This window comes from Marmota marmota, unplaced genomic scaffold, assembly GCF_001458135.2.
Source record: "Marmota marmota marmota unplaced genomic scaffold, marMar, whole genome shotgun sequence".
Lineage (NCBI taxonomy): Eukaryota > Metazoa > Chordata > Mammalia > Rodentia > Sciuridae > Marmota > Marmota marmota.
The window spans coordinates 3478153-3500165 of record NW_025999862.1 but is presented as its reverse complement, the minus strand read 5'-3'; the positions used below and the strand labels follow the sequence as shown (position 1 = coordinate 3500165).

At 50.9% G+C, this 22013-nt stretch overlaps 1 protein-coding gene and 1 pseudogene across 1 annotated transcript; both read right to left on the bottom strand.

The window, feature by feature from the left end:
• Nucleotides 1-3397: 3397 nt before the first annotated feature.
• On the bottom strand, nt 3398-3774 carry LOC107154768 (annotated as a pseudogene).
• Nucleotides 3775-14345: 10571 nt separating this feature from the next.
• Neurog3 (neurogenin 3) lies at nt 14346-14993 on the bottom strand. Its single transcript, XM_015500473.1, has one exon. The coding sequence runs from the start codon at nt 14991-14993 to the stop codon at nt 14346-14348; it is 648 nt and encodes a 215-aa protein (XP_015355959.1).
• Between the last annotated feature and the right edge of the window lie 7020 nt (nt 14994-22013).

The window sequence follows — 22013 nt, the reverse complement described above, 5'->3', positions numbered from 1 at the left end:
CACTATGGAAAGAGTCTCATCTAAAAGAGTTACAATGGATAAAAAACCACACCTTCATGTAGAATGGATTCAATCGCAGTTTCTGGTGATGTTTTTAATAAAAGATGCATTTCCTGAGCAGCCCAGGTGCTGGCGGCCTGGATTGACCTTGAACTCCCAGAGTCCTCACCACAGTTTAGGGCATTTGGGAAGAAGGCTGTGACTTCCTGTGTGGCTCACTGTTCCATTTCCTTTACGTCCCTGAAGAGCCTGAGCCTTTGGTTGGGAGCTCAAGTCCCCCTTTGGCTTCTTGTTCACTGCCACCCTCGCCCCTGAGTGCTGCTCGGTCCCTTCAGACCTGCGCTTCCTCTGCTGAGTTTTCAGCTGGTGCAGATAGTCTGCCTCTATGAGATCATCCCACTAAAGACATTTAAAAACCCGCAATATCACTGCATTCAGTAATTCAATCCTTTAACGAATAACATTTTTTTTCTCTAGAAAATAGCATGATATCCATGCCAAAAAAAAAAAAAAAATAGAAGGAAATCTTGTGGTCACATTGTCTAATTAATAAAAGTGTTTCGTGTGTGTGTGTGTGTGTGTGTATATATATAAAATGTAAGGAACTTGAGCATCTTTGGATTTGGGTATCTACAGGAGTTCTGGAATCAATTTTTCAAGGATACCAAGGGATGACTGTAGATTGTAGAGTCTGCATTTAATCTTTATAGCTATTCTAGGAGATTCTAGAATTATCTCTATTTCACAGATAACATTAGGGCTTAAAGAGGTTGCCTAAGGTCACCAAGCAGGTGGGCACTACCTGCCACCTGAACCCAGGAAGCCTGACTCCACAGCCCCTGCTCTTGACCATTACAATCTATTCAAAAAGGGAGCAGCTTTCTGCTGCCTTAAAAAGTTCTGTTCAGGGGCTGGGATTGTGGCTCAGTGGTAGAGTGCTCACCTAGTACGGGCAGGACACAGGTTTGATCCCCAGCACCACATAAAAATAAAGGCATTGTGTTGTGTCCATCTACACCTAAAAAGTAAATATTTGAAAAAAAAAAGGAATTATCCCCCTTGTCCTTTTTTTTTTTTTTTTTAAATAAAGTTATGTTCAGGGGGCTGGGATTGTGGCTCAGTGATAGAGCGCTCGCCTAGCACGTGTGAGGTGCTGGGTTCGATCCTCAGCACCACGTAAAGATAAATAAATGTATTGTGTCCATCTACAACTAAAAAATATTTTTAGAAAAGTTCTGTTAAATAGAAAGACACGAGCCTCTGCCAGCCTATGGCATGTGGGCTGCCCTGAGGGAGAGGCAGCAGGGAAGGTCCAGGTGGGGACCCTTGTGTGGCCGGCAGATAGTGCAATCAAGAGCCAATGAGAGCCAGGTGTGGTGGCACATGCCTGTAATCCCATCTGCTTGGGAGGCTGAGGCAAGAGGATTGCAAGTTCAAAGCCAGCCTCTGCAACTTAGTGAGGCCCTAAGCAACTTAGTAAGGACCTATCTCAAAATAAAAATAAATAAATAAATAAAAAGGGCTGGGGATGTGGCTCAGTAGTTATGCACGCCTGGGTTCAGTCCCTGGTATCAAACAAAACAAAACAGAAAAGGGGTCAAAGGGGAGGCCAGGAGGAGGAGGCAAAGGTGGGATGCACTGGCCCTGTAGAGGCGGAGTACTCAGGGCCAGATGAGGGTGCACCAGGGTCTAGCTTGGGCGTGTGGCTGGCTAGTGGTGCTGTTACACTACCCCAGAGGAGAGGTCAAGCTTCCGAGACTGATGTGGCCCCAGGTCCAGTAGCTGCCTCTCTGCTCTGTCCCTGTCACATAGGGCCTGGCATATAAGAGGCACTCACCAAGGACCACGGCACAGATGCTCTTCATTCCTTCTCCTTCCTACTTCAGGGTGCTGAAGGTGCCTGCTCCCTCAGGCCTACGCTGGTCCTTGGGGTCCTGAGGATCCCGATTATTTGCCCTCCCTTGGAGAAGGATGTGAACGCTGCTCTCCTTTCCCCCAGTGTGAGCTGTTCTCAGAAGGGAAGGGATGGAGGAGGAGTCTAGTCTTTTCCTCCTCAATCATCAGTCCCTTGGGGGCAACAAAGCCACAGCCCCCAAATGGTCAATCAGAAAACCAAAGAGCAGGGCCCACCAGTTCAGCTTTTTTAAAAACACCACCCCCCTCCCTGAACGCCTACCATTTGGTAAGCTTTCGGGGGACACAGTGGTCTACTGGACAGGGCCCCTGCCTTCAAGCTGAACCGAGGCACAGCCAGGCGACAGGGAAATGGGTTCTGTGAGGTGGGGATGGAGGAGTAGCCATCGGTTCTGGTGGGGACTCCAGGCCCAGAGGCTGCACACTGGGCTCTGGCCCCTGCTCTGCCACTAGCTCCTTGTGACCCTGGGCCAGTCTCCTCCCCTCCCCGGCCTTCACTTCCATGAAGTCAAAGCCTGGGGCTCAGAGATCCCAGTCAGGCAGGAGGCTGTTCTGCTGGCTTTTTGCTATTACTCTTTAAAAGCAGAGTGAGAAGAGGAGGGGGGTGGGGCTGGAGTGGGGGACACCAGGGGCCTGTAAAGAAATTCCCAGACTGGTCTGCTGCTTTTTGTGTGTGGACAGAGGGACTGGGAAGTTCTGGGGGCGGGTAGAGGAGAAGGACAGGGATGGCGTGAGGAGGGGGAAGAGGGTGCGAGGAGACAGAAGAATGAAATAAAGGCCACTCCAACAAAAGCAAGTGAAAAGTGAGTGACGAGTTTGGGGCAGCAGGCCCGAGGCCAGCCAGGCCTCGAGGGCGAAGAATGGAGCTGAATTTTCATGCTTGGTGGACAGTGAATGGGAGAGCATCTTTTAAAACCCTATCAGGAACTCTTTGGATTGTCATTAGATCTGGAGAGGGGGCGAAGACGGAGGGCGGGGACAGCTGAATTTGGCCTCCTGGGTGTGAAAAGATCCCGATTCTCCACCGGAGGGCTATAGGCTCTCCTGGCCCAAGCTGGGCATGCCTCAGACCTTCAAAGGTTTCGGTAAATTATTTGTCATTTTGAGAACCCTTGAAATTATTATTCAGTGGGGGGCTCCCCCTGCTCTCAGTGGGTGACCCCACACTGGAACTAGGGGCGGGGTGGGGGGGCGACTGGGATGAGTTCCAGGCTTCCAGCTCCTTGTTCAGTGACCAGCCATCTGGGTTTGCCTGGGATAAGGGACGTGCAGCACTGATACCAGGGAAGACCCAGAATGCTTGGTCACCATACATGAGGCGGGGGCTCGTGAGGACCAGAGGGGAGGAATGAATTACTCAAGCCTGGTCCCATCAAGCCTGGTCCTGCCTCCAGCCCACAGCCGGACTCCAGGGTGGGAGGTTCTTTGTACATTTTAATTTTCTACCATTGAGATATCTTGTTTGTATGTGTGTTTTGCATCCCTAGAAAAAGAACCCTAGGGTTTTTCCTCCTGTGTGTCTCATCTGTTTTTTGTGGTCCATGATGCCGGTTGGGGTTGTTAATACAGTGCCAGCTAATGAACGGGATGGGAGCAGATTATTCTGCCATTTTTCTAGGTCTTTGAGCTCCACATTGATCCTGAGACTGACAACTCCACATCTGTTTGAACTGTGTTAAACTGTGCCTGTGAGGATCACAACAATGTCCCTGTGATCATCAGTGGTTTCAAGTTCACTAATATAACCATGCTCCATCGTCACAGTGGGAAATGAGGCCTGAAAATAACTTGGCATCTGCTTCTCTTTTTGACATTGTTGATGCTCTTAAGAGCATCAGCCAAGACATTTGTGTACCCCATTGTGGTGGGATGGTAAGTGTGCAGTTATCTGTACATTTTTTTTTTTAAAAGACAATTGGAGAGCCAAGTGTGGTGGCTTAGGCCGATAATCCCAGCTACTTGGGAGACATACAGGAGGATGGAAAGTTTGAGGCCAGCCTGGGAAACCTACTGAAACCCTGTCTCAACATAAAAATAAAAAGGATTGGGGATAGATATAGCAGTGATAGAGCACCCCTGGGTTCAGTCCCCAGGACCACACATACATACATACACACACACACACACACACACACATACACACACAAAGATAATTGGAGGCTCTTGTGTATGAATGGATATTAGGTTATATTACAGAATTATTCATTTCATTTGGTGTAAAAATGGCTTGGTTCTGTTCTTATCACTTAAAAAATGTGCACTAATGTATTAATAGGATGAGACATACCTGGGGAAGGTTTGGTGGTGGGGAGGTGGCAGATAACTGAGGTTGGCTGTGAATCCATGGCCAATTGTCAGGAATTTCTTTACAGTCCCATGTCCTCCACCTGTCCCCCACCTCTTCTCACTTGCTGCCTTTAAAAAGCAGGAGCTGAGTAATAGAGCATAAAGATACATTTTTCTATTTTCTGCATTCTTGTGCATATTTGAAAATGTCTAAAATTCAAACTTAAGAAAGGAAATGGAGCACCTGTCAGCATGGTTAAGGGCATTAGTGAAAAGCAGCAACTCTAGGTCAAGACAGCTTGAGTTCAAGTCCAGTGCCACCTCACACTGGGCAACCAGCAACTGATACTTTATTGCTTTCTGCTTCAGTTTCTGCCTCAGAATCCACAGAAGTAATAATTCTAATCTCACAGACTAATAAACAGAAAACACTAGGACTGTGCTGAAATATAGTAGAGTCAATTAAAAAAAAAGTGGATAGAACAGAAGGGTTCAGCTGGGTCCTTTCAGAGTTCTGCTCCTGGGGATGTAGATTTCCTGGAATCAACTGTTCTTGCAGAGGAGGCCAGCTTCTGGGACTTGGGCCTCATGTACACAGCAACCCAGATGGCTGCTTGCCCTCCCATACCTGAAGCCTGCACAGCCCCCTGACAGCCCCTCTTCTCTGTCTCAACCTAACATGTTGAAGAGTGCTCTCTCCACCTCCTCCAGGAAGCCATGCTTGTGCCTTCATTAGTTAATTTTCCTCTGGTCTCTGTCAGTCAACCTGGAACTGTTAAGAAGGCCCTCCTGGTCTGGAGTCTCACACAGGCAGAGCCCACAGTAGCTGAGAAATGTACTGGTTCACACTAGGGTCAGACCCACAGAGCACACCCACAGAGAAGCAAGTGCTCCCGTGTGCGTATACACAAACATCCTGCTCTGAAATGGGATCAGTAGCAAGCAGGCCTGTGGTACAAGAGGAGGAGAGAGGGGCTGGCCTCGCCCACTGGGGGCATGGCTTGAGGGGTGAGGTTGAACACTGTCAGAGCTGGAGCCAGTCTCACAGCTGAGGCCCATCTTCTCAGAACCCAGTGCCAGGTATAGAGTAGTGACAAGGCACTTGCCTCCATCTCAGGGAAATGCCCCAAGAAACGCTCCCGTGGGAGGCCAAGTGTTGATTTTCCAGGACAACAACCATCGAGGGTGGCGCCCTGATCGTAAGAATAGAAGTCATAAAAGCCACCACCAATTACTCAGCACAGGCGCTGTGGCCTGCCTTGTGATATTTCATCTAACCCTGACAATCACTCTATGTGAGAGGTGACATTGTATGCTTTTATAGTTGAAAGAACTAGAGATCAGAGGCTCATGGGCTGAATGTCACACAACTGGGAAGAGGCAGAGCTTGGATTTGAACCCCTGGCTCTCTGTCTTCACAGTCAATACTCTTAGCTGCTACAGTCTATATTGCAATTTATGCTGAACAAAAAAAGGATACCTTGTTGAAATCGTATGCTGTCCTGGATTTGCTTCAAAATAATCCACGGTAGAAGTGTTGGGAGCAATAAGCAGGGGTGTGTATGAAATTCGGCTCTCAGCTGACAATTCTTTAATTTGGGCGATGGATGCATAATAATTCATTATTCTCTTTTCTTTAGTTTTGACATTTTCCAAAATAAATTTGACTGGCTCTGGGTCTTACTTACTCTGACTACATCACTGGGTGACTTTGACCCTGTTTCTGTACCTCTACATACCTTCATTTCCACACTGATCTTTCCCTATGTGTTCCTAACTCATTGTCCAATTTTTGCCCCAGGGAATAGAGGCTCTAACAACCTCAGGATCTGCTGGGATGTAAGCGTCCTCGTTCTCAAGGCGTCCACACATTCCTTCCACCTGAAGATCATTTTCTGCCTCTCACACTTCCCAGGGGGGCGGGGGGGGGGAAAGTCAGGCAGAAATGCTTATGTGTTTGGTTTGTGTTCAGACTCTTGGAGTGAAAAATGTGTGTGCGTGTGCATGTGCGTACGTGTGTGTGTGTGTGTAGATGTGTGCGTGCGTGCGTGTGCGGGTGTGAACATAAATGTGTTCACTCCACCTGTGTGGGTCTCCTCTTCTCCTCTTCCAAGTCGCCACCTGTTCATCCCTCGTTCAAAAGGGGCCTGGGGGCCCCAGGCAGAAGGGTGGTGCCCAGAGCCTGGGGGAGGCAAATGAGGCTCGGGGCCTCCCAAACACTGGGGATGATAAATGGGGTCCGAGTCTTTCAGGCTTCATTATAGAGTCGCCATGGGTTTGCCCAAACCATGGCAACCGATTCAAGCAATGATTAACCTAATAAAGAGAAGGCAAAGGGGGAGAAGATGCATTCAAGACCCCAAGTCAGGCCCCGGTTCTCTGGAGGCAGTAAATTTCCTTCAGTGGGTACGGTGTCCAGGCCCCAGACGTCCTAAATCTCTGCCTCCACAGTGGGGGCAGGGAGACCTATGAAAGCAGTAAATGGATGTCAGAGATCAGCGATGGGGGGACGGTGGGGCTTGAATCACCCTTAGTGGGCTCCCATGGGCCTTCCCTGGGAGCCATCCCAAACTCTGGGGACAAGGAGTGATCTGTTTTAGTTTCAGGAGTCAAATTACCTGCACTTTCTGTTTTTGAACTCTGGTATATTTGGCCCTGAAGAGGTGTGTGTGTGTGTGTGTGTGTGTGTGTGTGTGTCTATCAGTCTATCTTTCTTCAGGGTATGGAATGTAAATAGCAAAGATTCCTGTGACTGCCAATGCGATAGACCACCTATAATAGGGTCCCCAGTGATCTTTGCCTCCTGGTATTCATTTCCTTGTATAATCCCCACCCCTTGACTGTGGGCTAGAGTTAGTGATTTCTTTCCAGTGAATAGAACATGGCAGAGGAAATGGGTTGTCACTTTTGAGATTAGATTTCGAAAAGACTGACTTCTGTCTTGGGTGTCATCACGTCTTATTTGCTTACCTTGAGGGAAGCCAGTTGCTGGGCTGTGAGCTACTCTATGGAGAGGCCCAGATGACAAGGATCTGAGGAGGACCCTGGCCAAAAGCCAGTGAAGATCCAAGGTTCTCATTCTAGAAGCCTTGAGAAACTGAATCCTCCAACACCACACACGACTGGGTTTGGAAGGGTCTCCTCCTCCAGTCAAGTCCTCAGGGGAGACCACATTCCCGCCTGACTCTCTGACTAAAACCTCATAAGACATCTTGAACCAGAGGCACCCAGCTAAGCCCCATCTACATTGGGGACCCACAGAAGTCCTACATAATAAATGTTTCTTATTTGAAGTAGTTAAGTTTTGGATAATCTGAAATGCAGTGATAGGTAACTAGTAGCTGGTGATGATGTTAGGATAGCAAGAGTCTCAGTGTGTCTCCAGAATTAACAGTTTGGGAGTTTGGGCTAGCCACATCACCCTGTGCATAAGGGGCAAACAGAGCAGGTCAGTATTTCTGAAGCGTAAAAGGCAAACAGGCACTGGGAAATAGATGGTGCTGTGTCAGGATTCTGGTTGTAAGCATATGCGATTTGTGATAATAAAACAAAATTAACAGTAGCAGGTACAACTCAACTTCATCCCAGCCATAATCCTGCAGTCGAGACTGCTCATCGCCTACCAGAACCTAGACTTCAACTCTTCCTAGGCATAGAGTGTCTCATCACGTTAAGTGAAGCCAAATGATTCTTCTCCCTGTGGATGAGAGCAGAAGTGGTATTTGCTCAAGATGGTGGGTGAGCCTTCTCTGTGCTCTATTTCCCATTCCCACTTGCTGGGACCCAAGGCAGTGCAGCCTCAACTTTTTGGTTGGCAAAGACCTAGGAACTGGTGGAGGAAGAAAATGGAAGGGACAAAGGTCCCTGAATGACGGCATGGAGCAGAGCTCCCCACCCACCAGCGATGTTCAGCACAGATTGAATTATTAGTGAGTCTCTGCGATAGAAGCCTAGCTTTACCCTAACCTGCCAACTAAAAGGTAACACTACTGTCCCTGCTTTACAGATGAATACACTGGAAGAAAAATTTAGGAACTTGTTCATGGTTATATTGATAATAACAATCTGGGAATTGAACCCAGATTCATATCAATTCACATCTCCCAATAAACTATCCTTCCCAGTTAGAACATGAGCTGTTTTGGGGTGACTAGAAACCACTTACAGATTCTGAGCAGGAGAATGATACGTTCATATTTGCATATTAAAGAGGAAAGTGACAATGTTGTATTTGTCAATTGGATGGGAACTCCAGCTGCCCCAGAAGGATACAGTAGAGTATCAAGATTAGAGGTAGGAACTGAAGACAAATGAAGATGCTAACAATAGTACCATCCGTGGTGGTGCACATCTATAATTCAGCTACTGGGGAGACTGAGACAGGGCAAGAGGATTGCAAGTTTGAGACCAGCCTGGGAAATTTAGTCAGGTGATCCTCCCATGTGAGGGAGATAAGTTGAACTGGGACAGTGGTTATAGGAGGTAAATGAGAGACATCATCTAAGAAAAAGCAAGAAGGGAAAGTCAGTAGGATTTCAAGGGTTAACTAGACAGGGGAAGTGAGAGAGAATAGTCTAGATGAACCCTTGATTTCCAGTATGGGTGATACTACTTAGTGAGATCAGGAACGGGGCAACATTAACTTGAAGATAGAGGAGAGGAATTTCATTTTGGACACTTCATTTGAGATTCACCAGAGGTGACTAGACATAATCCTGCAGATCAGGAACGGTAGATCTAAACTGGTGAATTACCAGTCCAAACACCCTTGGAATTTATGCCAGTTTACAATACACAGAAGTTCAAGGCAAGTGCAAATTTATGCAAAAGCCTCCCTCCTCCCAAAAGGGAGAATAGGAGAAGAATTTAAGACAAATGAAGGGCTGGGGTTGTGGCTCAGTGGTAGCGCGCTTGCCTAGCATGTGTGACGTATTAGGTTTGATTCTCAGCACCACATACAAATAAGTAAAATAAAGGTCCATCAACAACTAAAAAATATTTAAAAAAAAGACAAATGAAGATGCTAACAATAGTACCATCTGTGGTGGCGGTGCACATCTGTAATTCCAGCTACTGGGGAGACTGAGGTAGGGCAAGAGGATTGCAAGTTTGAGACCAGCCTGGGAAATTTAGTGAGACCCTGTCTACTACCTCTACTGCTGCTGCTGCTGCTACTACTACTACTACACTACTACGAAATAGACTGGGGATGTAGCTTAGTGGTAGAGCACTTGCTTAGCTTAGCATTCAAGAGAATCTGGATTCAATGACTGCTACAAAAATAAGTACCATTTAAGGAAGCTTAGAAAGCTAAACAAGTCTATCTAATCAGTACAACAGGCCAATAAAGTGGCTACTATTTATTGTCTCAATTTCACAGATGAGGTAAATAAACCTTAGAGAAACAAAAGGATTTTAATTGAAAACCATTAGTTAGTGACAACATCAGATTTGAACTCATGAGTGTGATTCTATAGTGGCTGCTCTTAGCCACTCTGCTATTTTGTGCATCTGGAGTATTTTCTTTTGCCTTTGTTCTTTGAATCGCTGAAACTTCATTTAAACCCAAAGAATGAAATTCCTGTTGAGGGCAAATTTTCAAATCAGTTCTCCCAGCTAGGGCTATCTGAGCCCAGACTTCCCATGGGAAGTCTCAGATCACTCAGAAGCTGCCAGAAATCCCTAAGCTTGTCACTCAAACCTAGCTACATCATTTACTAATGCGTGTGTGCAGGCACACACACAGATGAGGGGAGGGGGGGGGTGTATGGGGGAGACCTTGCTAGGATCAGTTAGTAGCAACAGAGCCCATGCCTTCCCCAGCATACTAGGGAAACCTGACAGTCCTCTGAGTCTTCATACCCACAGGGGTCTCTCTAGCACTCCGGCCTGGAAACATGCGCAGAGGTGTTTGCTAGGTGGTTTTCCGTAGGGAGAATGCCTAGCGCCAGACCATCACGGCTGTTTCAGCACCATGGTCAGGGGCGCGTCTTTAGCCGGGCTAGCGCCGGCTCAGTTGCCTCAGTTAGCCTTGGCCCACGTATCTCGGAATCCCAGGCAGCAGACTGGAGCTGAAGGTTGACCAGGAGTCGGGGCGTGGTCGAGGTGCAATGGAACCTTTTGGCCTTACAAGAACCTCAAGGACCACGCTTGAGTCAAAGCCCATATGACTCGCCCCCGCCCCACCTCCGCCATCTGTGGACAGAATAAAGAACACCGAACTGCTTATCTTAAGAGTCAGGGTCCCAATTCCAGTTTGCTCCGATTAGTTACCAAGTAATTGAGGACCTTGGGCAAGTCATTTATTTCCCGACTTGGGTCTCTGTTTCCATGAGTGTTGCGGCTCTGCCTGCCCACCTCACTGGCTGTAGAAGGATGCCTGAGAAGTAACCTGACATTCAGGAGACCTGTCCGTGCGTCTGACCTCTTGAAGGAGGGGCAGGCAGGTGTCGGCCCCGCCCCCTTTCTTGAGCAGTGGTCTGCAGCAATTTTAAAACTGGGGAGGGGGAAAGGAATACAAGGGATAACATTAATTCATATTCACAACGGAGAACATTAATTACAAGAGCGTAAAAATATAATTTCGTTTACTCAGCGCTAAGTTAGTGCCTCACTTTTAGTCTAACCTCCCCCCCTTCCCTACACTATCCCCAGCGTCTGGGACTGAGGGGCGTTTTCCATTGCTGATCGTTGTGGGGGACTGTAACTTCATTCACTGCAAGCACTACTTCCTCTTAGAGACCTAGGACTTCTACGAGGGGTTTTAGGAACTCCCTCCAACTTCTCTAGTGAATTAGCTGAGTCTCAGAGACTTGTCCAAGGTCATACAGCCAGCAGCCAGTGGGGGAAGGGTGCACCCGGCCCCGCCTGCCTTTGTGCCAGCCCAGCGTCCAGGCTCCCAGACATTAGCATTCCAATGGCCCCGGGACGCTTTGTCCCCCGACCGAGGCTGGCTGGGAGGTGGGGTGGGATGGGGGCAGGGCACCATAAATCTACCTGCTTGTGTGTGCCGACGGGGTTGGCCAGGGGGGACGAGGGGTGGGAGGTGCAAGATTCATGTGCTTTTTCTGGAAACCAGGCTTGGGCTCAGACAAAGGCAGAAGAGAGGCGAGAGTCATTCCACCAAACGGTCTTTCCTACCCGCGCTTGGGATCCTGTCCGGGTTTCAGGGACTTGGGGAGCAGAAGGCGACCTCAGACCGGAGGAGGATCCTCATTCAAAGAAGCGCTAGCGGAGGGAGTAAAATCGATTTCCCAGTCGAGTCGTCCAGCAGCCTTGACTGGTTTTAAAATCCACTGAACGTAATATCACCCGGGAGGTGGTGGGCGTGGGGGTGAAGGTGCCGGGCTAGTGGCACCGGCCACTCGGAAATGTTTCCGAGCCCTCCTTGCTTAGGGACTCTTTGGAAAGGGCCCTGGAGGATGTTCCCAACCTCAGCGCAGTTCCACACACGTTGATGAATCGTTCAGGCACAGAGCTCTAAATTTTTACAGGGATTATACCAAACTCTAACCCTTCGGATTTGAAAAGTAGGGCAGATAGCTGTTGAGTCAATGCCCCCGGCCCAAGGTTCAGCGGCAGAGAATCATAGTGATAGAGAATCACAGTGGGGGTCTGTGTATGTGCTCGGGGCCCACACACGCGCCTGTGTTTTAATTCGTGGGGCGGAAGGCAAGTCTGTGTGCATTGGGTGACTAATAGCTCCTTAATGAATGCCCTGGAAAGCAGGAGAGCACACAGTGGTTGCACCCCAGCTCTCCTAGGTGCAGCTAGCTGGAGGAGCTCACCCAAACTCTTGTACAGTTTCAAAAGGTCGTTTGTACCAAGGGAGTCCCCAGCCTGGATGAATACTACTTCTCAGAGACCTACACAGAAAGAAGGACCTTCTGCTTTTTTGTCCTGATCCAAACACACCTCCTCTGGCAAGCTTTCTGCAATTCAGCCCCATCCTCCATTTGTGGCTTCTATCTCCACATAGCACCAATATTTATTTGGTCTTAAATTATTTTGTCTCTACCCATGGGAGGACAGAGAGTTTCCTGCTTTTTATGTCTGCCTACACCCCTTCCCCCAGTACCCAACAAATAGCAGCCTTTGCTTGGTCTGTGCAACAGGGAACTTCTGACACCCCACACCCCTGCCCCATGCCCCAGGTGGAAAGTTGGCTGCTGCAGAAGTCATCAAGAACCCATTAATCTCCTCCTCCCAGATTAAAGTCATGAAATGAAACAACGCTCTGTTCATTCGTTTGTTTGCAGCATCCCCTTTCCTGCCCCCAAATCCTGCCCCTGATAACTGAGACAGCTCCTCCTTTAAAGCTACCTTTAGAGACTTGGAAGTTGAGGCCAGGAAAAGTTCAGTTTAAAGGGCAAAGGAGAGGGAGACATACACAAGAAGTGTTAACTCCTGATAAGCCACCACCTTTGAGTTCTAAGGTGCTGGAAAGAGACCTACCCACAGCTCCCGGTCTCTGGCAGGGCCACCTCAACCTGAGTTGGTCCCATTTCTTTCCAGGATCCCCTGATGACCCAAGGGAGGCCTCTGGGGTTCAACTAGCAGGTAGGGTTCCTGCCCTCCATTTTCCTGTTCCCAAGTTGCAGACAGATTCTGAGGATTCTTAGACTTTAGACCAGCTTCCCTGAGAAACCAGGGACCCCAACTCCATGAAGTTACACTCCACTAGTGAGCGACCTCAAGACAGTCTCAGTATGTGGGGGAGCCAGCCTTATTACACCGATTACATCTCTTGGTAGTAAGAGATCACTTGACTGGAAAAAAATTTCAATCTAGGTTGCTGGTGTTTGAGGCATGCCAAAGATTTCAGCCGCACTTGCCACCTTCTCAGATGGCAGCTGCTAGGGTGAATGAGTGGAGGCGTCACAGACCCAGCAACTTTGGAAAACTCCTGGGACGCCCAGCCTGGCTCCTGTGTTTCTGAGGACTCCAATTCACAAATTACTCTCTGCCTTCCCCAAGTGGGGAGTCGCTTTAAATTCAGGCTGATGAAGTAGGGGACACAGCATGTCGTGTAAGTTGAAGATTTGTCTTCTAAACCTTTGTTTGAAATAGGACAAGTCGCTGTTTTTAATAAAGAAAACAGGAGGGCAGGATTAATGATTCCTTAAGAGACTTCCAGCCTGCAGTTGAGCACCCAGGGGAGGGGCTCCAGACTCCCAGAAAGATTTTCTAGAACAGAAGCACCCGGAACTCAGCCGCAGTAACTACCCTCCCCTCCTCGCGGGACAATCCAGTCACTCGCTGAGACTTCTTGAGGGTCCATCTTTTATTGGCTCAAAGTCTCATTCACCAGTCCCTAATAGTCTTATGTACAAAATATAGACTTTTCCCGCCATGAAATCTCATCAATAAATACAAATGTGTAAAGCAGGGGAGGGAATATATAATTTACCATAACAAATCATTACCAAAGACATTATATAATTTACAAACTGATTCTAAAACAGAAGAGACACGCAGCGCTTCAGGCACCTGCAGCGCTGCCACGTTTCAGACGCACCACGCAGAGAAGCTGGGGAGATGCTCCAGGACGCCAGCTAGGCTTTCCCAGTTCGCCACCTGGTCTCCAGGCTCCGGGAGGGCAATGGCTCCGAAAAGTGCAGGAGGAGAAGGCGGAAAATCGCCTTCGTGGATTAAGGCAGAATGGAGCATCCCGAAACCTCGGACTTGGAATAGGGAAAGTCAGCAGCGTCTTTGGAGCAGGATGAGGGACCAAGCACTGAGACCAAACATTGGATTAAATCGCATTATAGGAGGGTGGTAGAAGACAGACGGAAAGGCAGACAAACAGACTTGAATTAGAGAAGGGTGCCCAGATTGTGAGTGTCTCAGGTTGTGTAGTGCTACCACGATCGTCTTCTTTGAATGAGTTTTGGGGTTATCGTAGGCAAGAGGCCTAAAATACGCGCAGCTTGCAATGCCCGCTTCGTGCCCGTATCCACAAGGTTTGCGTGAGCTGCAGTCAGCTTGATTGAACCCAGTCTGCGGACCAGAGGCCCAGGGGTCAGCCAGTGAGAGACAGGAGGAGTAAGCGCTTGAAGGTCACCGCCCACCCCCGGAGGCTCTGACTCCCTCCCTCCCTCCCTCCCTCGCTTTGAAAACTATGGCCCAGAGACCCACAGAACCCTTCACAGGAAGTCTGAGAATACCAGGGTGCCCGGGCGCAGGCAAGCGGGGGAGGTGGGCCCCCGCAGCCCGGGGCGCTCTTCCAAGGAAGCGGCTGGGCTCAGGCTGCCAGCTTGGGAAACTGGAGAGTAGAGGGAGCCCCAGTCCCCAGAGGAGCCACTGTCTGGGCTGCCCAGCTCCCCACAGGGCGGTGCGGGAGGGTCTGGCCCGTAGAAGCTGTGGTCCGCTATGCGCAGAGTTTGAGTCAGAGCCCAGATGTAATTGTGGGCGAAACGCAGCGTCTCGATCTTGGTGAGCTTCGCATCGTCCGGGAAGGTGGGCAGGACGCCGCGCAACGCGTCGAGCGCCGAGTTGAGGTTGTGCATCCGATTGCGCTCCCGATCGTTTGCCTTCTTGCGCCGACTCCGTCTCTGCTTGCTCAGCGCCAACTCGCTCTTTGGCCGGCTGCGCCCTCCTCGCCGCGCCCTGAGCTTCTTAGCAGCGCCTGGGCAGGCACCCGCTTCTGCCTCGGAGCAGTTTCGGGGCATGCGAGTGGGGCTAGGTGGGGCGGACGCGGCGCAGGGCCCCACGTTATCGGAGACTCCAGGGAAGGGCTGCTGGATCTCGTGGGCCACTTGGATAGTGGGTGCACCCAAAGGATGAGGCGCCATCCTGTGGCGGGGTAAGAGAGAAGGGTGAGCTTGGGTCAATAGCCCCGGGCAGTTCNGGGGGGGGGGGGGGGGGGGGGGGGGTAAACGAGGATGAACCGCCCCCTCCGCAGGATCAAAGGGTCCCTTATCTCTTGCTGGCCCCTTGGCCGTCTCCGAGTGTTACCTAGTTTTCCTGGAGCAAAAGGCTAGAGAGCAGTGAACCTCAGAGAGCAGTGGGGAGCTGAGGTGGCCCGTTCGCTCCCAAGTTTTGCTGAGCTGCTGGCGCCACTGTCTGGGAGTTGCCTCAAGAGAAGAAAAGCTCCTAGGGGGTCCTGGACCTCGGTCGTTTTCTCTCCTCACGGCGCAGAGACGGCAGGGATTCCCTGAACCACAAGTCGTGTGCCCCTTGGCACGCTTTATCTGCTAGGCCCGGGCCAGGAGCGTGCCTGCCGGGCTGCTGCCCGCGCCACCGGCCAATCAGCGCTGGGGTCCCCGAGGCCGCGCCACGTGAGCCCGCTCCTCCCCCGCGGGGCACAGCTGGATTCCGGACAAAGGGCCGGGGTCGGGGGAGGGGAGCGCCGCTCTGTTTGCTCTCTCCCGCGGGCTCGGTCCCAGCAACTCTCGGTTCCTCAAAGAGCCTCGCCCAGTGAGAAGAACTTCGTCTGGCTCCCGTCTGGCGACTTTAGACCGCTTTGCCCCTTCCCATCTTTCCCTGGCATCTGTCCAAACGCTGTCTTGGTTCCCTATAGGGACTTTGGGGAGGCCGTAGGGAAGGCCAATCTCTGAGTATTACACACGGGAAATTTAGACTCAGAGAAGAAGGTAGCTTGCTTCTCAACTGGCTTGATAGTTGCATAGGTAGAATAAGGAGCCAGGTGTGGTGTCCTGACTAGCAGCTCGGAGGAGCGCCCACTAATTCTAAATACCACCCGGCTCTTCTGCGCTATGGGTCAGGTTAGGAAGTACTCTTGGGACAGTGTTTCACAGACCCTCTCCATCCAGGGAGGAATGCTAAGAGCCATAGCCAAGTAGTAATGATGCATGGCATTTTTGGTTGAAAGGTGACGCCAGCAAGCCATTGAGATGATATGATTATGTTAAGATCTGCATTCAAATGGATATTAGACCCCCTCCCCCCATGTCCACCTGGGCCTGCTACAGGACTCCTGGAGAGTTCCCATTGGTTGGGGAAGTACGGTAAGAGGGAATTCCGCAAGAGGGAATTTCCTGTTGGTGTGTGAATCCGCGAGAACACCGCGTGTGGGTGGGCATAGGGCATTGGCAGAAGTTTCAAAAATAAAATTTGTTCCTGTTTGAGTGGCTCGTGAATTTTGTGCTCAGCCAGACTGCGGCAGAGGAAGGACAGGAGTGACCTACGCGAGAAATGCTGCTTATGTCCCTTTAATTCAGAGACCTTCGCCTTGGGGTGTCCAAGCCCTTCCACAGTTAACTTGCCTTGAGATGTCAATCAGTGTCCAGACAGAGGCTTAGAATCCCACCCTATCGCCATACCAGATCCCATCCCAGAAGATGGTTGTAGTGGGGTTCCAGAGGGGGCATTCCAGCACTACCACTCATGGTTAGTATCCTGGCAAGCACTGAGGCCGGGGCATAGGTGGGGAGGTTTGAAAAGGTCAGGAGGGGGCCTGGAGTTCATAGCCAGCACTTGGTCTTTTGAACCCCCAGGGTGCGCTGGTTCTGTGAGAGGCAAGTAAATCTACTCTTTCCCCCTGAGTCTTCTTGTCCAATCACAAGCGGGAAATGGGCTGCCAGCTTCACCTGGTCCAGCCCTCTGCTCGGCATCACTTAGGAATCGGGCAGCCAGCACAGGGCAAGGACTCTCCGAGGTCCCAGGTTTGCTCGTCTTAGCGCTGCCTGGAAACGTTTCCAAAGTGAGTCTGAAGGTAGCATCTGTTCTTTTTCTGCTGCCCCTCCCTCTTGTCCCCGCGTCGGACACCCCGTGGTCTTCTGCTTCCGGTCACTCAGGGTGAGGGGTTGCGGCTTCCGCTCCTCTCTCTTGTCCGGGATGTGCTTTGGGGAGGAAGCCGAGGTCGGGATTCAATCTCGGTTGCAAAGTCTTGGCTTTGTAGCAGCAAAGTCTTCGCTTTCTAGCAGTTCCAGATACTCAGAGCCTCCCGGAAACTGCAGGAGGGGCCAGCCCCCCGGGATGGGAGACTAAGGCAATGGGGCGAGGGAATGAGGTAGGTCTGCCCTAGTGATGGTCTCTCACTGTCCAGGCAGCTTGGGGGCAAAATTCTCTCCTAGGCATAGGATGATATGCATAGGAGCCAGCTAGAGGGAGCTCTAGGATTGGGTGGGGGTGAGCTCGAGGTCCTTCCTATCTCACCCGTGAGCAGCGGGGGTCCCTTCCTGTTTCCGGGAAAATGAAGTCTGGGGTCAAGGTCAGGACCAACAAAGACTTTCCTGGGCATAGGATTCGGGCTTCATATTCTGTTGCAGCTCCTTCCTTAGGCCGGGACTAGCTACAAACTTGTCTTCTAGTCTTAAGAACGAAACTGGAGACCTGCTTTACAGATGGAAAAGTCGAGACCCAGAGAGGGAAAGTGACTTGCTCAAGGTCACACAATGTAATTCTGTTAAACCACATGGGATTCAGATCCAAAGACTCCTAGACCTAGATTTTCCCCTGGCACTTTTTTCCATGTCCTGGATTTGGAGGGAAATAAGAGACATTGAAATGCAGAAAATAGAGGAAGTCCTGAGTCTGGGAGGAATGACAGGATAAGAAAAGGAATAATCCAGTGTCCCTCCCAGTCAAGGAGAGCCAGCTCCACTTATGCTCCAGCTTTCCACTTTTCTGTCCCATATCCTAGCCTTGCTTGATTTAGACATATTCAAATAAGGAACTGGGGAAGGATTCTCAAAGCATATTTCTATAGGGGTCCTGGGACCCTGAGTCAGGCTCTGTTGAGGGAGCCCTAGCCAGGAGGGACCCAAGTGCCCTGGTGGTTACCAGCAGGGGTCTGAAGAGCAACCCACAGTGACCCTCATCTAGAAGTGAATCTCAGGTAGGGATGGAATCTGGCTGGCGCCTGCCTTGAAAGACAGGATACTGATCAGAGCCCAGAGCAAGCTTCATGAGCCAGGCAAAGTTCTGAGGATTCTAGCCAAGATGTCGATTGGTAGAGAATTCTGGGGCCTGTTGGAAATTCTTATCCAGACTCCTCAACACCCCTTTGGCTCAGGGCTCTCCAGGGCTTTCAGGCTGCCACCGCTCTTGCTTTGCGTAAAAAGCAATCAGGGCCAGGAGCGCAGCTGCTCCAGCAGCGGCGCTTGAGGGACCAAAGGACACCCGACCAGCTCTTTCTCTGGCCAGGAAGCCGAGCTGGATGTCCACAAGTCTCGGGGGAGTTCGAGGTTAAGGATCCATACCCTTTCTCTCAGCTGCAGGGGACTCACAGACCCCTCTCCAAAGTTAATTCCTGCACCGCAGAGTGCTGAGGCGCAGGCGGTGACTACGCCGATGCGCGCTGGTTGGGTTGGTAAAATCGCTCTTCCCATTGGGAACAGAATCTGTTCCCACAACCCCCAGTAATCCACTGCCTCTAAGGCCTTCAGGACCCCTGTACCCCTCGACCTTCTGAGACCTAGGCTTGCCTGGAGATTGAGGGGGTCTAGGAGAGAGGGACAGCCAGGCGCCTGGAGACCGAGGGCAGATTGGAAAAGAAGGAAGGCAGCGGCTGGCCCTGCCGCCTTCCTGTCGGCGGGGGGAATCTTAGCATTGCCTGGGGGCTCTTTGAGAATGGGGTGAGGAGTAGGGGCCACGAGAAGCTGAATAGCTAATGGCTTGCCAGAGGAGGGGGCCTTCTTTCTCTCGCCTTCGCTTCGGCACTGAAAGAGGGGAAGACAAAAATCTGGCGAGCGAGCTGCCCGGGCCGAGACTGGCCACTTCAAACAGCCCTTCAAACAAAAGGAGAGGACGAAAAGAAAGCCCCACCTGTCTCCAGTGTTTGCTAAAATAATAATAAATAGATTTCGTTTAATAAATAATTACAAGAGATTGTAAAGTGGAGTGCTTTGGAAAACATCTACCGCGGGAGTCGGCGCAGCCAGCCGTCACCTGCTCCCAAGGCGGACAACTTTATTGTTAAGCCACCCCCCAACTAGTTCGCCTCTGATAAACTCTCCCTGGTTTTCACAATGACTGTTTACCCATAGTTAGCACAATATTACCTTTGCAGTGATAAACCCGGAGAGGGGAGACCTGGCCCCTGGCCCCTGGGCACACCTGTCCCAGAAGCTGACACATGGATTTGGCACCAAGCTGGCCTCCCCCCCGGGGGCACTGCCCCCGTGTACATTGGCCCAATTGCCACTCATTTATAACAGGTTGGCTGCAAGGCCTATCTCGGTCCTATTTGTCTTCTTTTATTGAAAACATATGGTCTCCAGGGGCTCACTAGCCCCATATTTCATCTGCCAGGATCTGGGGCGCTTCCGCAGGCTGGTGCTGCCCAGCGCGCTGCTCCCCATTCAACGGCTGCTGCGCCAGCTGAGGGGACCACGGAGGTTGGGTGGGGAGAGATAAGGCGGGGACTTCACCGGTTTTAGGAGAGAAGCCATTCCCTCGGTGATTCCCCCTCCCCAGGCTCAGGGACCTCGTGCGCTCTTGAATGGGTGGCTGGTTCTTTTTCTTGGGTAGGTGAGAGGGCGCCATATGCTACCCCCCAGGGCGCACGAGGGAGCTCTGGCCCAGGGAGTCCGAGAACAAAGGGTGGAGAGGGTCCGGACGCTCAGGAGCGCCCGAGGTCTTTATTTCCAGATCCCCCTCCCTGCCTAAGACCGCCTCCCAAGGGCGTCCGCAGCTCGCGCGCAGCGCCTGGAGACAAAGTGTTCACATTATTGCTGTCGGCGGCGGAGACGTGAATGCGTGAAAAGGTGCATTACGCACGAAGACACCTGTTGAAACGGCCCCTCTTCTCAGCGCCTCTCTCTGCTCTGCGCTGAGTCAGGAGCTGCGCGAGGAGTGGGGGGTGGGAAGAGGGAGAGATACTGTGATTTGTGGCGACATATGTTGAGCAGATCAGTGTGTGCTCTTCACAAGGACACATGCATCCTCGCTCCCATAGACACCCGCGAGAAGGAGCAGCTGCTCTCCTCACCTTCTCGCGACATAATACCTGGGCCAGAAGCTTTGGCCTCTCCTTTTGAGACTCTAGATCTCCCCTACCCCCTCTGTCTTCCGCTCCCACCCGCCGCCCCAATCTTGGCAGCTTTGCTGTGGGACTTTATTGTCAATTTTAACAGATGCACATTTGTTCCCGGCCCTGGCCTCAAGCATGCGCGCGCGCGCACACACACACACACACACACACACGCGCGCGCGCGCAAGCAAGCGTCCACAGAAAACGCAACTGATGGCACAGATGCGGAGCGCAAGAAGCCCATATGTCCCGCTTCGCGCCTGGTCCAGGCTGGGGAAATAAACAGCCTGTGTGATTTTCCCTCCCCAGAAAGAAATAAACAACGGAAGCCGGAGCGGAGGGAGGCCACCTCCAGAAGCCTCGAACTTGGTGCTTGATCTCTGGGGCGGTGGCACGCTGCGCCCGCAGCTAAGAGAGCGCTTGGCAGTGCACCCAAGACTGAGGGGAAGGAGGCTCCTGGGAAGAGCTTAGAGGGCCACGAGGTCCGGAGGAGCCCGCTGGACATTGCCTGACCTCCTGTCCTCGCTTGACTTCTGGGCTTCTGAACTCTGGAGAGGACCTTTTGGTCCTCCGGGGATTGCCAAAATTAGCCAGCAACCAGGAGCTGTAGGGGCGGTCGTGTACCCTGGGAAATCATTTCGCACACTTCTGCCGGCTAGTCTCCCTAGTCGGTTGTGTTTAAACTTTGGAGCTAGCTGTAGTGACAAAATATGGTGGGAAGAGTGTGGTGTGTGTGTGTGTGTGTTGGCCTGGACAGGAGGCCGGCTCCGACACTTATACCTGTGCCATTGTGAGCAAACAAAAATAGTTTCACCTCTGTACGCCTCATTTTCCCATCTAGTCAAGGAGAAAGGTGTGTGTGTGTGTGGGGGGGGAGAGTAATGTAATTTTCTTTTTAGTTTTGCAAAATTCCAAGTTTTGGACTTTGGAGTCTTCCACTGTGAGTGAAGGAAACCCTCTCCTCCTGCAACAGTCCCCGCCCGCCCCGCACCCCCCCCCCCCCATCTGAGTTTCTGGATAGTGAATCTTTTATCAGCAGTGGAAGTGCCAGGGCAGTGATGGTAGTGGGGAAAGGTAGGTTTGGCCCTGGGGTTTAGAAACCATTCCCTGTGCTCTCCACCTTTCAGGGCTTGGGGCAAATGCAACTCTTGGGCTCAGTGACAGGTCAGGCAGGCCTGCTGTCATCAGCTTTTCAGAGCTTCCTGTCTTCCAGGGTTATGGTGGAGCTGGGTATGTGGCTCTGTGTGGCTCTTGAGTCCCTTCCTCTCTCTGGGCCTGCCTGTTTTTGGAGAAGTATGCTGTCCACTGTCTGTGAGCTTGGATCAGTTCTCATTTCTAAAGTGAGGGGCAGTCTTCCTGGGCCTTAAACAAATTGTCTTTATTTATTTATTGTGTGTGTGTGTGTGTGTGTGTGTGTCTATTTTCCTGAATGTATTCTCTACATTCTAAAGTCCATTGGCCCAAGGAAGGAGACATTGTCCTTTGGGAATGGCTCTTTAGAAGTCAGGCTTGTGGTGACAGATGAGTTCTCTGCCTGGCTGCTCCTCAGTTCTCCAACCTTGATGCCTTCTTACAACTCACCCTGACCCTATTGGGGAATCTGTTTAGGTAGCAGAGTTGTGTCAGGATTGCTATGAGTTTGGAGGTGAAGGGTCTGAGGATATAGTTCAGTTGGTAGAGTGCTTGCCTTGCATGCACCAGGCCCTGGGTTTGATCCCCAGCATCACAATAAAATAAAATAAAATAAAAATAAATAAATAAATAAAATAAAATAAAAAATAGTTTGGAGGTAAGTTGAGCAGGAATCTATTCATATCTCTTCTGCGGGTCCCTCCCTCCAGGTATCAGGCTGGGAAGGCAGGAAGGGGCAGGGGTG